The sequence below is a fragment of the Cariama cristata genome, unplaced genomic scaffold (genome assembly GCF_000690535.1).
Source record: "Cariama cristata isolate BGI_N322 unplaced genomic scaffold, ASM69053v1 scaffold37613, whole genome shotgun sequence".
Classification (NCBI taxonomy): Eukaryota; Metazoa; Chordata; class Aves; order Cariamiformes; family Cariamidae; genus Cariama; species Cariama cristata.
In genome coordinates this window covers 53,907-71,100 of record NW_009608516.1, presented here as the reverse complement: position 1 = coordinate 71,100, position 17,194 = coordinate 53,907, and the positions used below count along the sequence as shown (strand labels likewise).

The following is a 17,194-nucleotide window of genomic DNA, read 5'->3' as shown; positions in this document are numbered from 1 at the left end:
TCAGAATACATATACAAATTAAACTTACTTTGACCTTTTAATGGCACTGAGACTAACATCCAGTTTTCATACCAATAGCTCAGATGATGCAATTTTGCACTGCAAGCAGGAAAACAAATGAACACAAAACCTCCAGTGATCTAAATTAGCACATTTCTGGTTGACTGAAAATCAGAAAGTGCCAGTTTTGATCCTAATACTATAGATGCATCCACTTTAGGAAGGAACACTGTTCCCTCGAGGAGTAATGTGAATATAAAGAATACAAAGTCTTGAAACATCTAGTTTTACACATGACAGAATTACACAGAGAAAGTGGTATGTGCTGTTGAACGCAGGTCAATGCATGACTGTTAAGGTGCTGAAGAGCAAATGGTAGAGATAAGGCTATTTAAGGAGATTAAAGCTATCCAAAGAATCTGTGGAAATAATTTCAGCCTTTCCAAAATAGTCCTGTGCTGTCCCTGTTTATTTTTTGAGGATCTGACCCTTCTAAATGGCTTTATTCTCAAATTTGCATATACAGTTATCAGGAAAAACAACAAGATTTTACTTTTATCTATTAAAATACCTAGTTAGTAATTTACCATGATTTTACTTTTAAATATTGCACTGTAGTGACCAGTAAAAATTAAGTTTACTATTTTGCAAGTCAGCAAAAACATGTGCTGGGTTTGAAGATATCTCCGGATAAAACACAGCCTAAGCAAGAAATATTAATCTGCTAATTCTATCTGTACACGTATTATGTTAAATGAAATTAAGCAGATAAGTAAACAGATGAAAGAAAAGAGGTTTCTAGATACCGTGACTGTTGCATCGTGATGTTTCCACAAGTCGACTGTTTTGATCATAGCATGCCATGGCCTGGTAACGATAGCCTTGTCCACATTCCTTAACGTCTCCTTGTACCTTCATTCCCAGCAATACTTCCATCTTACCCTCTGGTAAGATACAGTCTGACCAGTTTCCCACAGGTTGAGCACTGTACTTGTCACATGGGCAAAACTGGTTCTCAATCAGAGGATACAACTGAGAATTTTTGCATTTATCCCTTTTCTTACTTTTTCCTAGAAAGAAGAAATAATTATTGTAGAAAGTTTGTATCGGTTTACATCTTCCCAAAAATTTAATTTAGACTTCTGTAACAAGTGTTTGCAATCAAATACATATGCCTAAAACTAGTTACATTACTCTTTATTCATTTAGGTTAATAACTTGAATTTCTAAAGTAATGGATGCCTACAATTTGCACAAAGGCAACATCTTTTAAAATAAAGCTACATATTTATATTTAATTTGCATAAAAGTGCTTGGGGACTACAGTTTGAAAAAGTTAGCAAATAAATAAATATACCCTTTTTCTCCTATTTCATCAGCAGTGTGCAGTCCAATTAAAAAAAATCATCTCTGGATAAAATTTTCCCATGTTGAAGGAAACTGCAGAAGGAAGTAACATCCATCCTTACTACAGTAGTACCTTCTTTCAGAAGATCAAAATACTTTAATTTCATCACCTATTAATACGTTTGTTAATAATTACCATTCTTCCCCTCCAATAGAATAACATTCTGTGAATTTGTTTCTTTTCAAATCTCTTTTTGTTTTCCTTCCGCAACTGGAGCATAGCCATGCACTCACCTTCCACTTCCCATTAAACTTATTTTTAAACTTCTCTTTGGTAAAGTTTTTTTGGTTTTCCTTTCCATACTAGACAGCTCATATACATTAATGTAGAAGTGTTTGCAAAAGTAGTTTTAAAAATGCTTAGATATTACTGTAAATTAATATTCTGACGTATTTTCCTTGCTATTCAAAACAAGGCACTGGATACAACTTTGCAGCACCCTTAGTGCTTGTATTTTCTACTGCCTTCATTTAGAATAGAAAAAAGGTACCTGAAGAAAAGTTTAACTTTCTTTTGACAACAGAACTTCATACTAAAAATACGCTTCTCCTCCTCCTCCTCATTTTCACCATAAATTATCATGAATTCACTCCAAGTCAGCTTTACATGTTAGCCTGGATAACACATTTCCACAGAGAATACACCAAGCACATATCACAGCAAGTTTGAAGGGGGAACTTAACTCAGAACAAGGAAGTATCTCAAAGTGTTAATAGTGTGGTAAAAGAATCTGTTCTTGCTTGCTTTGTTTTTTTTTTTTCAAAAAAAAGAAGTTAGTCAGGGTTTCTTTTTCCCTTGTGGAAGCAAACCTGCCATAAAGTTCACTGGAGTTATAAGACAGTCACAGTAAGCCTTCTTGAAGATCATGAATTATTCATTGTCCACAGGTCTTCTGACTTACAGCAGGATGGAGCGGGGGATAGGGTTTGGATCCTATCACATTCGTTCTGAGGCTGCTGAGGCTGCTAATGGGCACCCCCGTTAGCTAGTTTTCCTCCACCACAGACAATACAGACTAATTGGCAAATAGTGCTATGACAGAGGCCAAGTCTCACTCTTGAGGTTTCAGCTGTAATTTAGAAGCAGAGCATGTTTTTTCCTCTTCATTTCATGCAGAAGAAATAAAAAAGAAAAAACAGAGTAAAAAGAATTTGAAGAAAAAAATGTTTAAAAGTGGAAGGGTGTCCATCATGTGGAACACGGAAAAGTTTGTGGCAAGTGGTTGGACATCATTGGCAAAACTTTTTATTCTGTTAAGTAAAACCTCAAGAGGTTTCAAGGGATACAAAATAAGAGCATTCTTATTTGTGTTAAGGAATAACGCAGAACATTAAGCAACGTATTGCCTCATATGGTGATCTGAGCTGCCGCCAATGGAAGAACGAAGAACGCAAAGAACTTGGAGAGCAAACATTCAGCCAGGGAAAGGGCTGGTTTAATCATAAATCTGACATTCAAGATTGCAGCTAAGTAGTTCAAAAGAGGTAAACCAAAGCTTAAGGCTGAAAACAATGATGTACAGCAAGAGGCTGAAAAGTACTCAGCTGCCATAGTAATTCTAAATGCATCAAAACGACATCCAAGAGGGAAGTCCTGGTGTAGCCAAGACCAGAAGTAGGAAGAGGAATGTAAGTGGGTTAACACTTCATCCTATTAAGGAGAGATGAATGTTGATTGGTCTGTCACCAATTTAAAAAAATAAAAATAAAAAAATCCACTTTCATTAGATTTTCTATTAAAGGTGTTCTACTGGAAGCTCCAGGGAAATTTCAACAAGATTTTTTTTCTCAGTTACAGTTCAGTGTAAAAACACCAAACCCAAAAACATCACACCCAATCAATCTGATGAGAATTCAATATGGTTAGACAATTCTGTCAAGATACAACTTCTGCATGGAATCATGGCTATTGAGGCATCAAAACAAATTGCAGACCTGCTCCCTAAACTCTTAGCTGAAAAAACACACATAAAAAAAGAAAATGCAAATAACTAATAGGTTCTGTGGCCACTCTGGTTTTCATCATCGGTTTTCCAAATCTAGTTTCTTGTCTCTGTAGAATTAAACTTCCTTAACCTTATTTGGGACTGAAAGTGATTTGAGAGAGAAGAGAAGACATTTCCTGTCCCAGGACTTCTCCGAGTGCCTCACACTACCTACATCATGTTGAAGACCCCAAGGTCTTTGGCTTTTTATACCATTAAGCCAATCAGTTACCATTTGTGAGTTGCACGCTTTTCAAAATTTACAAAATTGTCCAACATTCACCTGAAAACTATCAGTAAAATAAGCTTTAAGCCAAAAAAAAAAAGCTTTTGAAAAACTATTTTCATATTTTAAGCTGTAACTCAGAGAAATTGCTTGAGAGTGTAACCTCAAAGATCTGTCTCTTATATTTGTTAAATGCTTAGCACAAATATATAATCACAGGGATATAATTCTGTATAAATGATAAAACATGAACCAGCAACCTTCCTGATCTCTTCGTGCACAGAAGCAGGGTGCAGAATCAGGGTTTGGAATAAAAACGGTATGAAGACCTTTTAAATAGCAATCAATTGTGCCCCATCTGGTGAAAAGATAAGACAAGGCTCAACAAAAATGCAGGTAAAGATTTTTTAATTTTATTTCCTCAAGCTGGATCAGATTGTTGGTTAATTATACTGCTTTACATTTTTCACCTCCCTGGAATTACAGACAATGCTGACTTGGCTGTCAGGAAAAGAAATGGTCTGCTTTGCAGTTCACTATGTACGCTTCATTTAGAAGAAACCCTGGCCTCCCATGTTCCCCCATATTCTCTCTAGCCACTTCCCCATGATCAAGAGTCTCAGACATATGGCAGGAGTTTGTTCTCCTGAGGAGTTTTTTTTTTGCTCCACCAACAGTATATACAGCATGACAGTGACAATGGGGCTGCTCTCTCTCATGATGACAAATGTTGTTTGCTTGTCATAAGGGAGCCTCAGAACAACACAGATTTTAATCAAACCAGTAGCAATAATTAATAAAAGATACATTATTTTTCTGGTTACTCTTACCGACAAGAGTGCGTTTTCTTGTCCTGACTCCTCCACAATCTCCATTACAGGAAGAAAACTTCGACCAGTTTGTAAACTGACAGTCATCTTGGCAGGGAATCTGGCACATCTGTGTTAAGGATGGTAATGGGCCAGCGTACTTAAGGCACTCACTGATGTCAGCCTGTCCTCCGTCTTGTCTGCGACAAGTAATTGCTGGAAGCAAAAAGGGACGGAGTTTAATTCAGCATTTTTTTCATGAATGCCTCTATTCAATTTAGTAAGTCTACAATATTCTACCACAAAACCACATTGAAAGCCAAGAATAGCTATACGGCAATCTAATATTTGCAATTAGTTATACCTTGAATGAATACACTTGACATTTCTGACTTTTTTGAGATTACTTATAAAATTACTATTTATCAGGACTTACCAGAAAAAAATCTTACAGACAACTATAAATATTATAAAGGTTGCACCATGTTATCCACACCTGTCATCCCACTTTTCACACTATTGTTTTTCCTACAGATACAGCCTATAACTCAGACATTAAAAAACTTGCAATACCATTTTAAGCAGTTGAATAGTTTACAAGCTACAAAGTTTTATCAGCAGCATGTATTTTAGAAAAGGGGACAGACATAAAATTTAGAAACATATTTGAGTTCTGGATACCACTTAACTACTCACAACAGTATTGCTGCCTGATGTTCTTTGGCAATTTTTAGTCTTGAAAAAAGGTTGAAGGACAAGGCATGTTGCTACAGGTGGAGTATCAGCCAACAGGGGTACAACTTTTTATAACAGGATAGCCATGTCTTGAATAAAAGCTTCTTACTTATAAGACAAAAAAAAGTTTCTTAAGAAAACTTCAGGTGGCACAAAAGGAAGCAGTTGAAACATAAGGTTTACAAAGAATAGGGCTATTTCATTAATACAGTCTTTAACAATGCTCCATTATTGTTTCTGATGGATTTTCTTTTAACATGGTTGCTTATCTATTATTCTAACCTAAGCCTCAGTAAATCTAACTATTTCCTTGCCCAAAACAACATAAAACTTATTATGCAGTAACAAGATGGGAAACTTTTAGTTGTTTGTTTACACAATAGAATTATATTTATGCTTCCTAGCATCTGACAGCACACAGTAGATGCAGTATCTCATAATGACTGTGAAAGTAATTTGGGTCACCAATTGTTGCAGTAACATTGCATCCGAACACAATATATCATTCTGAATACATATGAGGGAATATCATGTTTTATATTACACTCCACTCCATAATTTAAAAATAGCACTGTGCTTGTATTGACAATAATTGTTTTATTGGTATGCGAATGGAAAAAAAATGTAAATTATAGTAACCGAACTATTATGGCATGATCAACTTCAACTGTTGGAGAAAAATGAGGTTTGAATGTAAAGTGTCAAAATAAAACACAAAACTGGCTGTGAGTGACTATTTCCTCCCGAAGGAAAAAGAAAGAATAGTGGAGGAAACTTTTTTTTCTTAGATTGCTGTAAGGTAACTGCAAAGGTTTAGCGAGCTATGATTTCTTAAAAAAGCTTTTTTGTCTGGCAGTTCTAAACTAAATTCTACCTCATGATGACTGTTGGAAGCTGAACTTGGTGACCCGCATGGTCCATTCCAAGCCTGTGTGCCTACTAAAACATACCCAAAGGTCCCAAGTGAATAGTTTTTGCCACGCATCTCTAGTAAAACATTGTGAAAGGGAGGGGGGTTTGTTTTCCCAGAGACACTAAGCAAACAACTTCCCTGATCCTTGACTGCCCTTTGGAGCAGGGCTGCCCGCACTGTTTGTAATAGGCTCAGCACTGCATTAAGTTGTGCTTACTGGGGGACTGACCAGCTGTACATTGTCTAATACAATTCTGTCAAATCCTACTATTATTGGTCTAGTTTACATGAGGAAACCCTTTTTTCTTCAGATATAATTATAGTGATTCAATGAGCAAAATCAAGTATCTAAACATTAAAAATCTGTACAACAACTATTTTAAGGATGTGTTAACTGTACCTACTGTAGGATTTCCCAAATTACACAAATATTTTGGAAAAACACAAGACAAACCAGTATCTTCCAATACAAGTCTAGGCTATAGTTCTGGATTCTTGTGAGATACTCTCCTCTGCTAATAACACACATCGGTTTCCCCGAGGTAAAAAACACAGCTCAGACTAGTTCTACCACGTGGAAATTCAGAGGTCAAACCTAAACCCTCTGTCTTGACTTTGAGCTTGGCATGTGCATGCATCAGCAAATCTAATTCCATTATCTTCACTGCGTTCTCAGGGAGATATAGGCCACCACTTTTAGCAATGAAAACTATACCTAGCCAAGGGCTAAAAGATGGTCCACTGACTAACCCAATCACTTTTAATAACCTTCTTCAAAACTTTAATACCCATTTTAGATACTGCCTCTCCATCTAGTCCTTTGATAGGCCATAAACATTGCCCATTGAAGAACACTCTGTCTTTCTAGCTAAATTGAGTTTTTCTAAAGCCAACATTCATTCCCTCACCTTTCTTGGTTATAAAATATTACTCCACAGGCAGATAGCCACTCTGTCATAAATTTTTTCAGATTCATATTAGTGCATCTAATTTACATCAAGCAGATCCAGGTGAGAAGCTTCCCTGAGGATTAACACTTTGGTTTTTTTCCAGATTAACTGTCAGTTGTACTGTAGCAATCAAAGCAGGAAAACTCTTCATTCTTGAGACCTAAATATTTCACCTTAATAACAACACAAATTAGAAGACAGCTTCGCATACTAAATCAGTTCCTGAATCTTAATTTTCACAGTGCCTGTCTGTAACTATTCATGTTACTTCTAGTTGACAAGACCTGGATGATCTACTTTATACACCATTTTCCTATTGTTATTCTACAGATTCAAGTATCAATTTGAAAGGTTTATATTCCTTGTGACTGTTGAAGAGTGGGTATTTTTCCATTACTTAAAGCAGGAATTTTGACAACTGTATACATTCCATTAATACATTATTTTGGCCAGATAAACATCTTGACATCTGAAATGCTCTTAATGTTAGTGGAGTTACTTTTTCCACTCACAACCTAATTTGGGCAAACTCATCCCCTGCCTTTTTGATCAAACCCATGGTTCTTTAATTATATTCTGTAAGAGTTGCTGAGATCAATGATTAACTCACTATACAGAGAAGTGTCTTTAACTACTATAAAGCTATGCAGTGCCAGACAAATTATTTTGCCTATACAGCCACGTTATATTTACTACAGACATTAGCAGTAAGTGTAAAGAGCATGGTTCTTCTATTACCGAATTAAGCCCAAGTAATTGTTAAGTGAAAACATAAAACAGAAGTACGGCTAACAGAAAAAACAAATTTAACAGGGAAACCATTAACTTACAAAATTGTTTTGGTATTTAACAATTATTATCTCCCAGAAGAAAGGTGTGAAATAAATGGCAGCCTAAATTTTCTAGACAAGGGACTTTGATGTAATTAAAATGTTATCTGATAGCATTGTTTAAATTGACATGGTTTAGTGGTGGACTCGGCAGTACTAGGTTAACAGTTGGACTTGACGATCTTAAAGGTCTTTTCCAACCTAAAGGATTCTATGATTCTATGATTGTTTCCACCAAGCCACAGGGAACTACAGGCTAATATATTTGTTGTTGGCACAACAAAACACTAAGACTGTATTTTAACAAGCCTTGTTATGTGTGGGTTTGTATAAAAACCTTGCCAGTGTTACCATCACTAGTATATTTCACTGAGATTTCACTGACATGTGAGATTCAGTGATCCCTACACCTAAAAATTATTCTACAAATGAACATGCTCTATGTCCTTTGTTTTACAACACGCTTGTGATACTACTTTTTCAATTAAGTATGTTTAAAAACAAAAATATTCTGTTTCATTTCTCGAAAGGTAAGAATTATTTCAGCACACTAACTTCTCTTACACCCACTAAATTTTCTTGCACCTACTATCAATACTGCCTAGGCTATGATTTCCTCTATGTTTATTTCTTTTTCTGTGGGACATGGCAGATTAGACGGTGCATGACGAAATGCTTCTATCACAAAGTATCTTAAGCAGGAGTACACGCCAATAATATTGTGAAAATACAAGTCTGAGCATTGTTTATGTGCCAAAGAGAATAACAATGTGTTTCCACCAAATAAAGCTGTCTGGAGATTCTGGTTTTTGTTTTGTCAATAAAAAAATTAATTTCTCATGTAAGTACTACTGTTGAGCACTGTTGTCCAAATTCCTACTTCAGTACAAAACCTGAAGTTGACTGTTGTCATTTGCAGTGACTAAAATACGAACCAGGCAATAGAGCACTCTCATCTGTTAAGTCTCAATGATGTTTAAACAGTAGTTTATAGCTCCATGAAGGTGCAGCACTCCTTCATTATTTTGTCTCCTTTCCTATGCTTTCAATAAGGGCATGAAATTCCCCTGCTGCCATAAGCGATGCCCAGAAAGGGAGGCTGCTGTCCCTGCTTAGTCACAGTGAGAGGAAAGGGCCTTTGACCACCAGTTCTGCCTCCAAGCCCCGCTGCGGCTCAGACAAGCCTGCAAGGCCTCGTGTGCTCACGGCCAATCTGGGAAGCTTCCTCCGATTCTCCCGCTCCACTGTCTTTCAAATTACTCTACATACACCCTGCGAATGAAGAATAGCAAGACCTTGAGATTAGCTTTTTAATAACGGCCAATACTCAGCAACATTAAGCACAGCTCTTCAGATATTTTCTCTTGACAGCCAGGTTACTTAAACTTCTTCTTAAATTTTTGCGAATAACTGTCCTCTTGCTATTACAGAATACAGATTTCACAATTTTCATCCCATACTGCCTACAAAACTCTGAGGAAAATTTAAGGTGGCAAGGACTGCAGGATGTGCATCCTTTTGCAAACCTCTATTCGGTCACTGGGATAGCCCTTACCATGTGCATCAATCCATATACATCATGATGTGATTAAGCTATTGCAGTTTGGGAACTTGAGCTTCTCATCTGCTACATGTCCTCTTCACTAGCATTGCGATGCAGTCCAACAAGCCCTACTTAAAGTTACTGGCAAAACAAGCCTTTTTATTAAGTTTCCTAGGCCTTCCTAAACAATTCAAAAGGACGTTGAACTGTATTTCTAAGTTCCTTCAGAAGTCAATGGAGCTGAGGTTTACCAACACAGATTTTTTAAGATATGAGCGCTACATAACACGTACCTGCCTAAGTTGTTCATCATTTCAAACTTCATACACTAACCTACCTCACTGAGCAGACCACTACTTTGAAGTTATCTATGTGCTAATAAATGTCATAGAAACACAAAATAGTATCTCTTAGCACAACCGAGCTGGAACAGGTTCCTCTCACAGTGAGTTTTATAGCCCACATCCGCATCAAATAATAGTAGTCTGGCTTTATCAAGCATTTACTGTGTTGTTCTATGTTTTGTATTTTTTTCCGTATTTTGTATTTGCCAGCATTTTGTGCCTCTCCCTCCTGGTTTTCAGGCGACTCATCAAGACATCTGGTGAATTTACTCTTGTTAATTGAGAAACAGCTTATGAAAATAAACACAAAATAAATGCTGTTGCACTAAAATATGGCTTTTCTCTACATTTCCTGTTCTTGTTGGGTAGGGTCAAAAGAAAGTTTCAAACTCCTTCCTGATGCACCCATAATATCCTCTTTTGAGGGCTTTGAACAAAAGACAGTTAGAAGTCTTAAGTTACTGTAATTCTACAATACATTCCTGCCCTGCTTATCCACTGTTAAAAGGCATATTATCAGTGATATGACTGCAAATTTTCATTAATCATAGAAATTCAACACAATTGTCATGACTATCTGCCTTGTTCCAATAAGGTTCACGACTACAACAATGAATTTGCTGTTCAGGTATTAAATGCCATGTTACTATGCTTAGGTTTAGAGATAAATACCTGTCCATTATTTGAATGAATAATTAACAAATATTTTTCTTTAAAAAAATTCTAAAGAAACGATTTTCTCAAGACAAAAACCAAAAACCTTTTATTCTCTTTCCTCTGCATTGATCCAAGTTCTAATTTTGTGACATGTTCATTTAAACTGACATGATTTGTAACAAAACCTTCATTATACCAGACAGATAGAAACAGAGCTGTCTTTAACAACGAATCACAATTCTGAACTTTATGATTCACCCAAGTACCTCTTCTGCCAAGGAAGACCAATGTGATAAAAAAGTTGAAGAATGGAAATGTAAATAGTAAAGCTGTGATATAAAGCAAGGCATGCATATGCTCTAGTTACTCATAAACTCTTAAGATCGGACACCTAACCAGTCATTTTTAATGATTTCTAACTTTTAGTTTTTCCTTCAGATTTAATTATCTTTCTAACTAAAACATGAACAGTAACTGACTATTTTGTTCAAAATAAACTGCTAATGCATGCATAGTCAGATGTGCCTTTTCCCTGGTGTACCTTCCTATTCTTTCTTATTTAACACATTTGCTGATATGTTAAATTTTACAATGTTTCTGAGTAGGCAATCAGATCAGAAACAGGACAAACTAATAGCATTGGCAACATCCCTTTGCACCAAAAGAGAGGAACCGAGAACTGTTCCCACACACAAGAATGTAACTACTTGCTCTACTGAGCGTCAACACAAAATGAAAGTACAATCCATGGGAAACTAAAGTGTTGAGATTACTTCTACAAGATTATTGTTTCACCCTGTCCTCAAAAGTAAATTACCACAAACAGATGAATGGATGTGTGATTCCTGCACCCATGAGCATCAGAAATTTGAGAGAGAACTGTTTTCCAATGGAAAAAGAATTGCTGCTACGTTTATGATTTGCACAGTACGGTAAACATTTGTACCAAATTCACCAACAGTTAAATGTACTGTTCAAAATATCTGTATCAAAATTATAAATGCAATACCAGAATGTTATACCAAATGGATTTCATATTTCAGTGCTTAGCATTTTGTGATTTTGGGGTGGTTAAAAGAACTTGCACAGTAGTAGCTCAGTCTTTTCTGTATCTACATCACAAAATAATCTTGAAATAAATGATTTATAGTACAGAATTGTTAATAACCTATTATCATGCAACGTTTTCCATAGCCTGTATAAACTTTATTTACGAGAAGCTAAGTATGCAGGAGGGAGCCAAGAATCAGCAGGGAGAGGAGACAAAACCTCTTCCAGAGTCTTCCTTCAGAAATTGGTGAAATTTAACACTGTTCAGGGCAGAGCTCGGTCAGGCAGATGCTTGCTTTCAGGTCAGCCCCCCATGCAGATAAGCACCTTGCATGAAATCAACTCATGTACAGGGGACCAAACAAAGCATCACTGAAAATTCACATATGGCTATTTTCATGGCAGAATTTGAAATGTAAGAGGGGAAAGGGAATACGTTAATGCCTTGTGTAAGAGATAACCTACATAAAACAAATGTTCAAAATGAAATTTTCTGAGGTGCAAAGCAAATAAAATTTCAACCGATAACCTCTAGAATTAAAGTAGTATGTTTTCCAAAGTGAAAGTCACTTTTGTGCAAAAATTCAACTTTTACTTCCAAGTCATATTCATTGTAAAGGTGTTCAAGAAACCAGAAAATATTTTATTTTTCTCAATCTAAAGAAAAGCTGTACTAGTTTATTTAGCTCCTATAGAATATCAGTTTACATTACCGAGCACAAAAGTAAAAGATATATTCAACATACATTTTCAGGTATTAAAACACTGAGACATGCTACATAATACACCTGTGTTCAAAACTTACCTTTTATGTTAATTTACATCATTTACATCAATGGGAAAAATACTGGGTCAAAAAAGGCTCTGTCTTTAACGCCTGTAACTTTCATCACTGCAACAGGCTAGACAATATTTAGATTCATTTTTAGATACCCGGACTGAGGCACAAATAATCTTTTGTTATCCAACTTAAATAACTTCCTCTGTGAATTCTACAATAAAATTTATATACTGGACAGACTTCATAAAAAGCAGGAGCAAACAAATATCTTCTCTTTCTAACAGCTGATCTCAGAAACTTTTACAGAATTCTACCAAAACCACCCGTTTTCTTCAGGCTTAGCTGTTCCCAGGTTCCTAATTAATGATTGCTCATCCTACCACTTGACCACATCAAACTAGAGAGCTACTTCCATTATATCTGCTTGTAGGAACAAGACTACTGCTTGAATACATCATCCTTTGCAAGATGAAGCTGTGTAGTACCAGAGGGAAATTCTACCAGTCTATTTTACCAGATTTGAAAACTGTATGCTCAGTAATTCCCAAATCATGTATTCCTCTGTATGTGTGTGTACTGCATATGATTGGAGTCACAGTTAAAAAAAAGAAACTCTCATAACACACAAGGATAATAAAACCCAATTTGCATGCACTACAGTTAGCTATCTTTATTAACTGCTTTTGAGGCGAAGTCAAGAGATTTAGGTACTACCATGCAAGTACAGAAGACAACATTTTGTACTATCAACTCCTACCGTCAAAGACAGAAATCTTATTTTCTCAGTGTGTAATCTGAATGTATCCTACAGAGCTGCTAGAAATAAACCGCATTAGTGATAGACCTTTGAAAGAATTACCACAGTCAGAAGCCTTTTGTATTAGCAGGCAACACCTACAGGTTTCATTTTGTGGTAAGCCCTAAACTGATTTCCTATAACACTTTCTGAGTAAGTGGTAGGAGTTACTAGCTTAAGATTTACTCTATGACTTTTTAAAGTATACCATAACCTCCTCTAATACTGCAAGGAAGTTAATGATCTGAACATTTCACTTCTGCTGTTACCAGTGTCCTTGCTCAGGAATTTCACAATCTACTGAGCCAATATTGTTTTAACGGATAGGAGTTTGCACTTAGAAAAGGCAAAAGAAAAAAACCTTCCTGGAATTCAGGGTTGACTAGTAGATCAAAGCAATTCAATCACTGTAACACAGTAAGTAGGAACTGCAATTATTTTCATACTGTATTTATTTAATGTACCTAAAAAAACCTTCTCAACAGTCACACATACACAATTCTGTTAAAACCACAAAACCCTCTAGGAAGACAGGCGACAGTAAAGCTGGATTTGGATACAAAAATTATTTGGTATTAAATGGAAATGGTGGAAAAATGTCTAGATCATTGGGCTCGAAGGCTCAGTGGTTTTGCAGTCCAACCAGCAGCTGGTTAAGAGCGCTGTACCTCAGTGATTAATTCCAGGGCCAATTCTGTTTAGCATCTTTAACAACCTGTATGGAAAGCATCCTCAGTAAGTTTGGAGAAAATATTAGTTTGAGAGGAGCTGTCTGGAGGATAGAGCTGCCATTCAGAGGACCTTGACAGCTTGGAGAAATGGGCTGGCACTAAACTTTAACAGGGTAAATGCAAAGTCCTGCACCTCTCATGCTCCCATTGCTCTCTACAACTACCTAATTCTAGGGTATAGAGAAGAGAAAGCCGAACTGTTCTCAGAGATATATGGTGAAAGGATAAGGGGCCACACACACAAATTGCAGCAAGGGACATTTTGGCTTAGACATTAGGAAAATAAAATGCAGTGCTAGACTGGACAACCACTGGAGCAAGTGCTCAGAGAGGCTGTAGGATTTCCGTCCTGGGAGATGGAAACATCTTGAGACATGACCCTGAGCAACCTGCTGTAATCTGGATGGGACGTAACTTTGAAACTGGCCCTGCTCTGGGTGGAGGGTTAGACCAAGGGAGCTCCAGAGCATCCTTACAGCTCAAAATTATTGTAGGGTTCTCCGATCCTAAGTTTTCAAACAAACACTTACAGGGAGCAAAAGTCTTATATTCAATCTAATGGATATACCCATAAACATGTCTTCACATCCTCACCACATGAAAAATGTCACATTTTCACAGGTGAATTTACACAACCTTTTTCAAAAAAAGAAGCACATAAAGTCACCCATCCATTTCTTTTTTTTCTTCTTTTTCAAAACATATTTTCCACAAACACCTCTGCAAACTTGCTTGAGGTAAGGATGGTGAAATAATCTGAACAAACAATACCACAAATTAGTGACTAATGTGGTATCTATACTTAAAAATAAATGAACACTGATATGAATAAAAATCTGCCAAATACTGGTTAGGATGCACCCTACCATACTACCATTCATTATTTTCCTTTGCTGATGCACATAAAGATAGATTAAAATTAATGTCATGTTATAATGAATAAAATTTCAGGCATTTCCCACATCAGTGCAGCTATAGATTTCTGAGGAATAAATCACAGAAACAAAGGGTCTTACCTCTTGCTTGTAGCCCTGGTCCACAAGTTTCCTGTGCTCCTGGACTGTCTTGGCGCACGTACCATGGTACTAGCTGGCATCTGCGCCACTTGTGGGTCTTCCACCTGGAAGGAGGAGGGAAGGAATCAACTCCAAACAATCCATCTAAATGTGTAGCTATCAAAACGAAGGCAGCACAAGTGCTAGATAGTATTAGCAACCACCATAAGCTGTTGCTTATTATTACTAACTTGTCACAGACAATTCACAACAAACAGTAACAATACCATAAACTTCTCCCTTTTTCCTGTTAACTTTTTTGCTCCTTTTTGGATTAGGCCATTAAGAACACAGGGAAGGAAGGAGGAGGTGAAGGAGGGAAATGAAAGCAAACTATGTATGTTTTCAAGGATTTAAAAGTACAAAGGTACATTAACACTACCTAACAAATACACAGAGAATACAAACCACAATATGAGGATCATACATTAATATAAAGCATTAACACACTTATACAAGATCTGAGAAAGAAATTTCAAAAAAGAATGCTCTACAAAATTATATAATTATATGACTTGAATATTCATTTAACAGAACTCCTTTGCTATAGATTTATATCTGAGCATGCTCAGAGTATTTTACCAGTCCACAAAATGACATACTAAAATTTGAACAGTGGATTTAGCAAAGTGACGCTACCATCTCGTAAAAACAACATGGACTCATTAAATAAGGATGAATTTTAAATACTAGCACACACTAATAAACCTCCCCTTTTTCTCAGTTTCTCTTCTTTCCTTTCTTTTTTCCACCTAAGTGAAGCACAGATGTGCTTGTTGGTTTCCCAAATACACTCCAGAGATAAGGCTCCAGGGTTGATTTCTGGTTCCTGCAGTATTGGGAGTGTCTTTTGGCAGTAAACACTGTCACATACAGGTGTTAGTGTATTTCTTTCACTTTTCCTTCTTTCCTCTTCTCCAGGTCTTTTCTTCCCCCTCTCCCTTAGGCATGCCTTGCAACACAACAACAACTGGAGCAATTCTGCCTTGCTTGAAGCACAAACAAGTCTTGGAGTTATGGACAAAGATGAGATCAGATAAGCAAAGTCTTAGGATTTTTGTTTTGTTTTCTCAAATTTCAAATGAAGTGATTACAAGCGTAAAGTTTTCACAACAAACAAATCCCTTTGCTAAGCTTCATCCCCCAAATACTATCCCAAAAGGAGAAATCAGAAGCAAAATGGAACCCCACCTACAGTAAAGTATTGGGACAGTGGATTTATGTGACTGTGACGGTGCCTCAGGCAAACCCAGTGCACCTGGGGGCTCTGATAGCTGAATGGCAGCACTTTACAAACGTGGAGCCAACCAAGAGATCCAACACAATGCGAACATGAGCCCAGACCGTACCAAAATAAAATACAGACAAAAAGAACTTGCAAAAAACTTTGGTAACAAATGCAATATTGTGCTGCTTAAATTATTCTATCATTAATATAAACTGCTACAAAACTTTTACAAAGTTCCCTTCTAGTGCTGCAGAGTACCCGAGGCCTTAAATATAACAAATCCAGGCAAGACTGGTTATTGTCACATATCTGAAATAATCCACAGTTGTCTGAATTAGTCAGAGTGGGGAGAAAAAAACATGCTATGTTCACAGTTCAAACCAGCAGCTGCTCTAATGCTTAAATTTATCTCAACGGTTTTGCACTTCAAGTTTCATTGCAACCTGCCCCTGTGGGCCAGTATCTGAACTAAGGCATGAGCCAGGCTGAGTGTGTGAGTCCATCTGTTGCAGCATGTGTATAGGTCAGAAAGATGCTAAAGGAAATATACACAAAATGTGTTTATTATTAGTTCGTGTCATGAAACGTAAATGACCTCATCTACCACTCCCTAGCAACTCTTCTTTCTTCAGCTCTGCACATTATCATGCACTAGCTCAGATAAAATTTGATACTGAAGATACTAAAGAGATGATGAGCAGCCAGAATTTTAAAAGATAAAACTTTGACTCCAGTATTGACTAGAAAAAGTTGTCAAGCTATATTTCTCTGATGTTTGGAGTACTGATTTTGGTAGCTTCCCAATGCTCTTTTATATCCTTTCGTATCTTTCAGTTACATACAGTGTGATCTCCTAATGAATTTGCCATGTTAATTCTTACCAGATGATGAAAGCAACACGTTTCTTTAATCTCAGTTTGTTTTCACTAAAATAAGCTTAAATTCTATTTGTAACTCTGCAACAGAGAGTAGATTCATGGGAATTAGCAGGCGGAGAAACAGAACATGGGCTTCTAATAAATATGTTTGATATTTATTATTCATTAAAAAAAAAATCTCATATTCTTTTTATTTTGTCAAGTAAATCCAACCAACTGTATCAGAATTTTCTAAACTTCATATTAACAGCCAGATCTTGTTGTCCATCTAGGCCT

General features: G+C 36.5%; 1 protein-coding gene across 1 annotated transcript in view; it reads right to left on the bottom strand.

The window, feature by feature from the left end:
- Nucleotides 1-806: 806 nt before the first annotated feature.
- Nucleotides 807-17,194, bottom strand: part of LOC104159290 (thrombospondin type-1 domain-containing protein 7A-like) — a gene marked incomplete at its 3' end in the record, with an annotated part of 63,918 nt that continues 47,530 nt past the window's right edge. Inside the window, exons 10-12 of the mRNA XM_009697161.1 lie at nt 14,774-14,877; nt 4,449-4,643; nt 807-1,070 (exon numbers count right to left, since the gene is read on the bottom strand). Of these exons, the coding sequence (XP_009695463.1) occupies nt 807-1,070; nt 4,449-4,643; nt 14,774-14,877 (563 nt within the window). The remainder of the gene's footprint in view (nt 1,071-4,448; nt 4,644-14,773; nt 14,878-17,194) is intronic.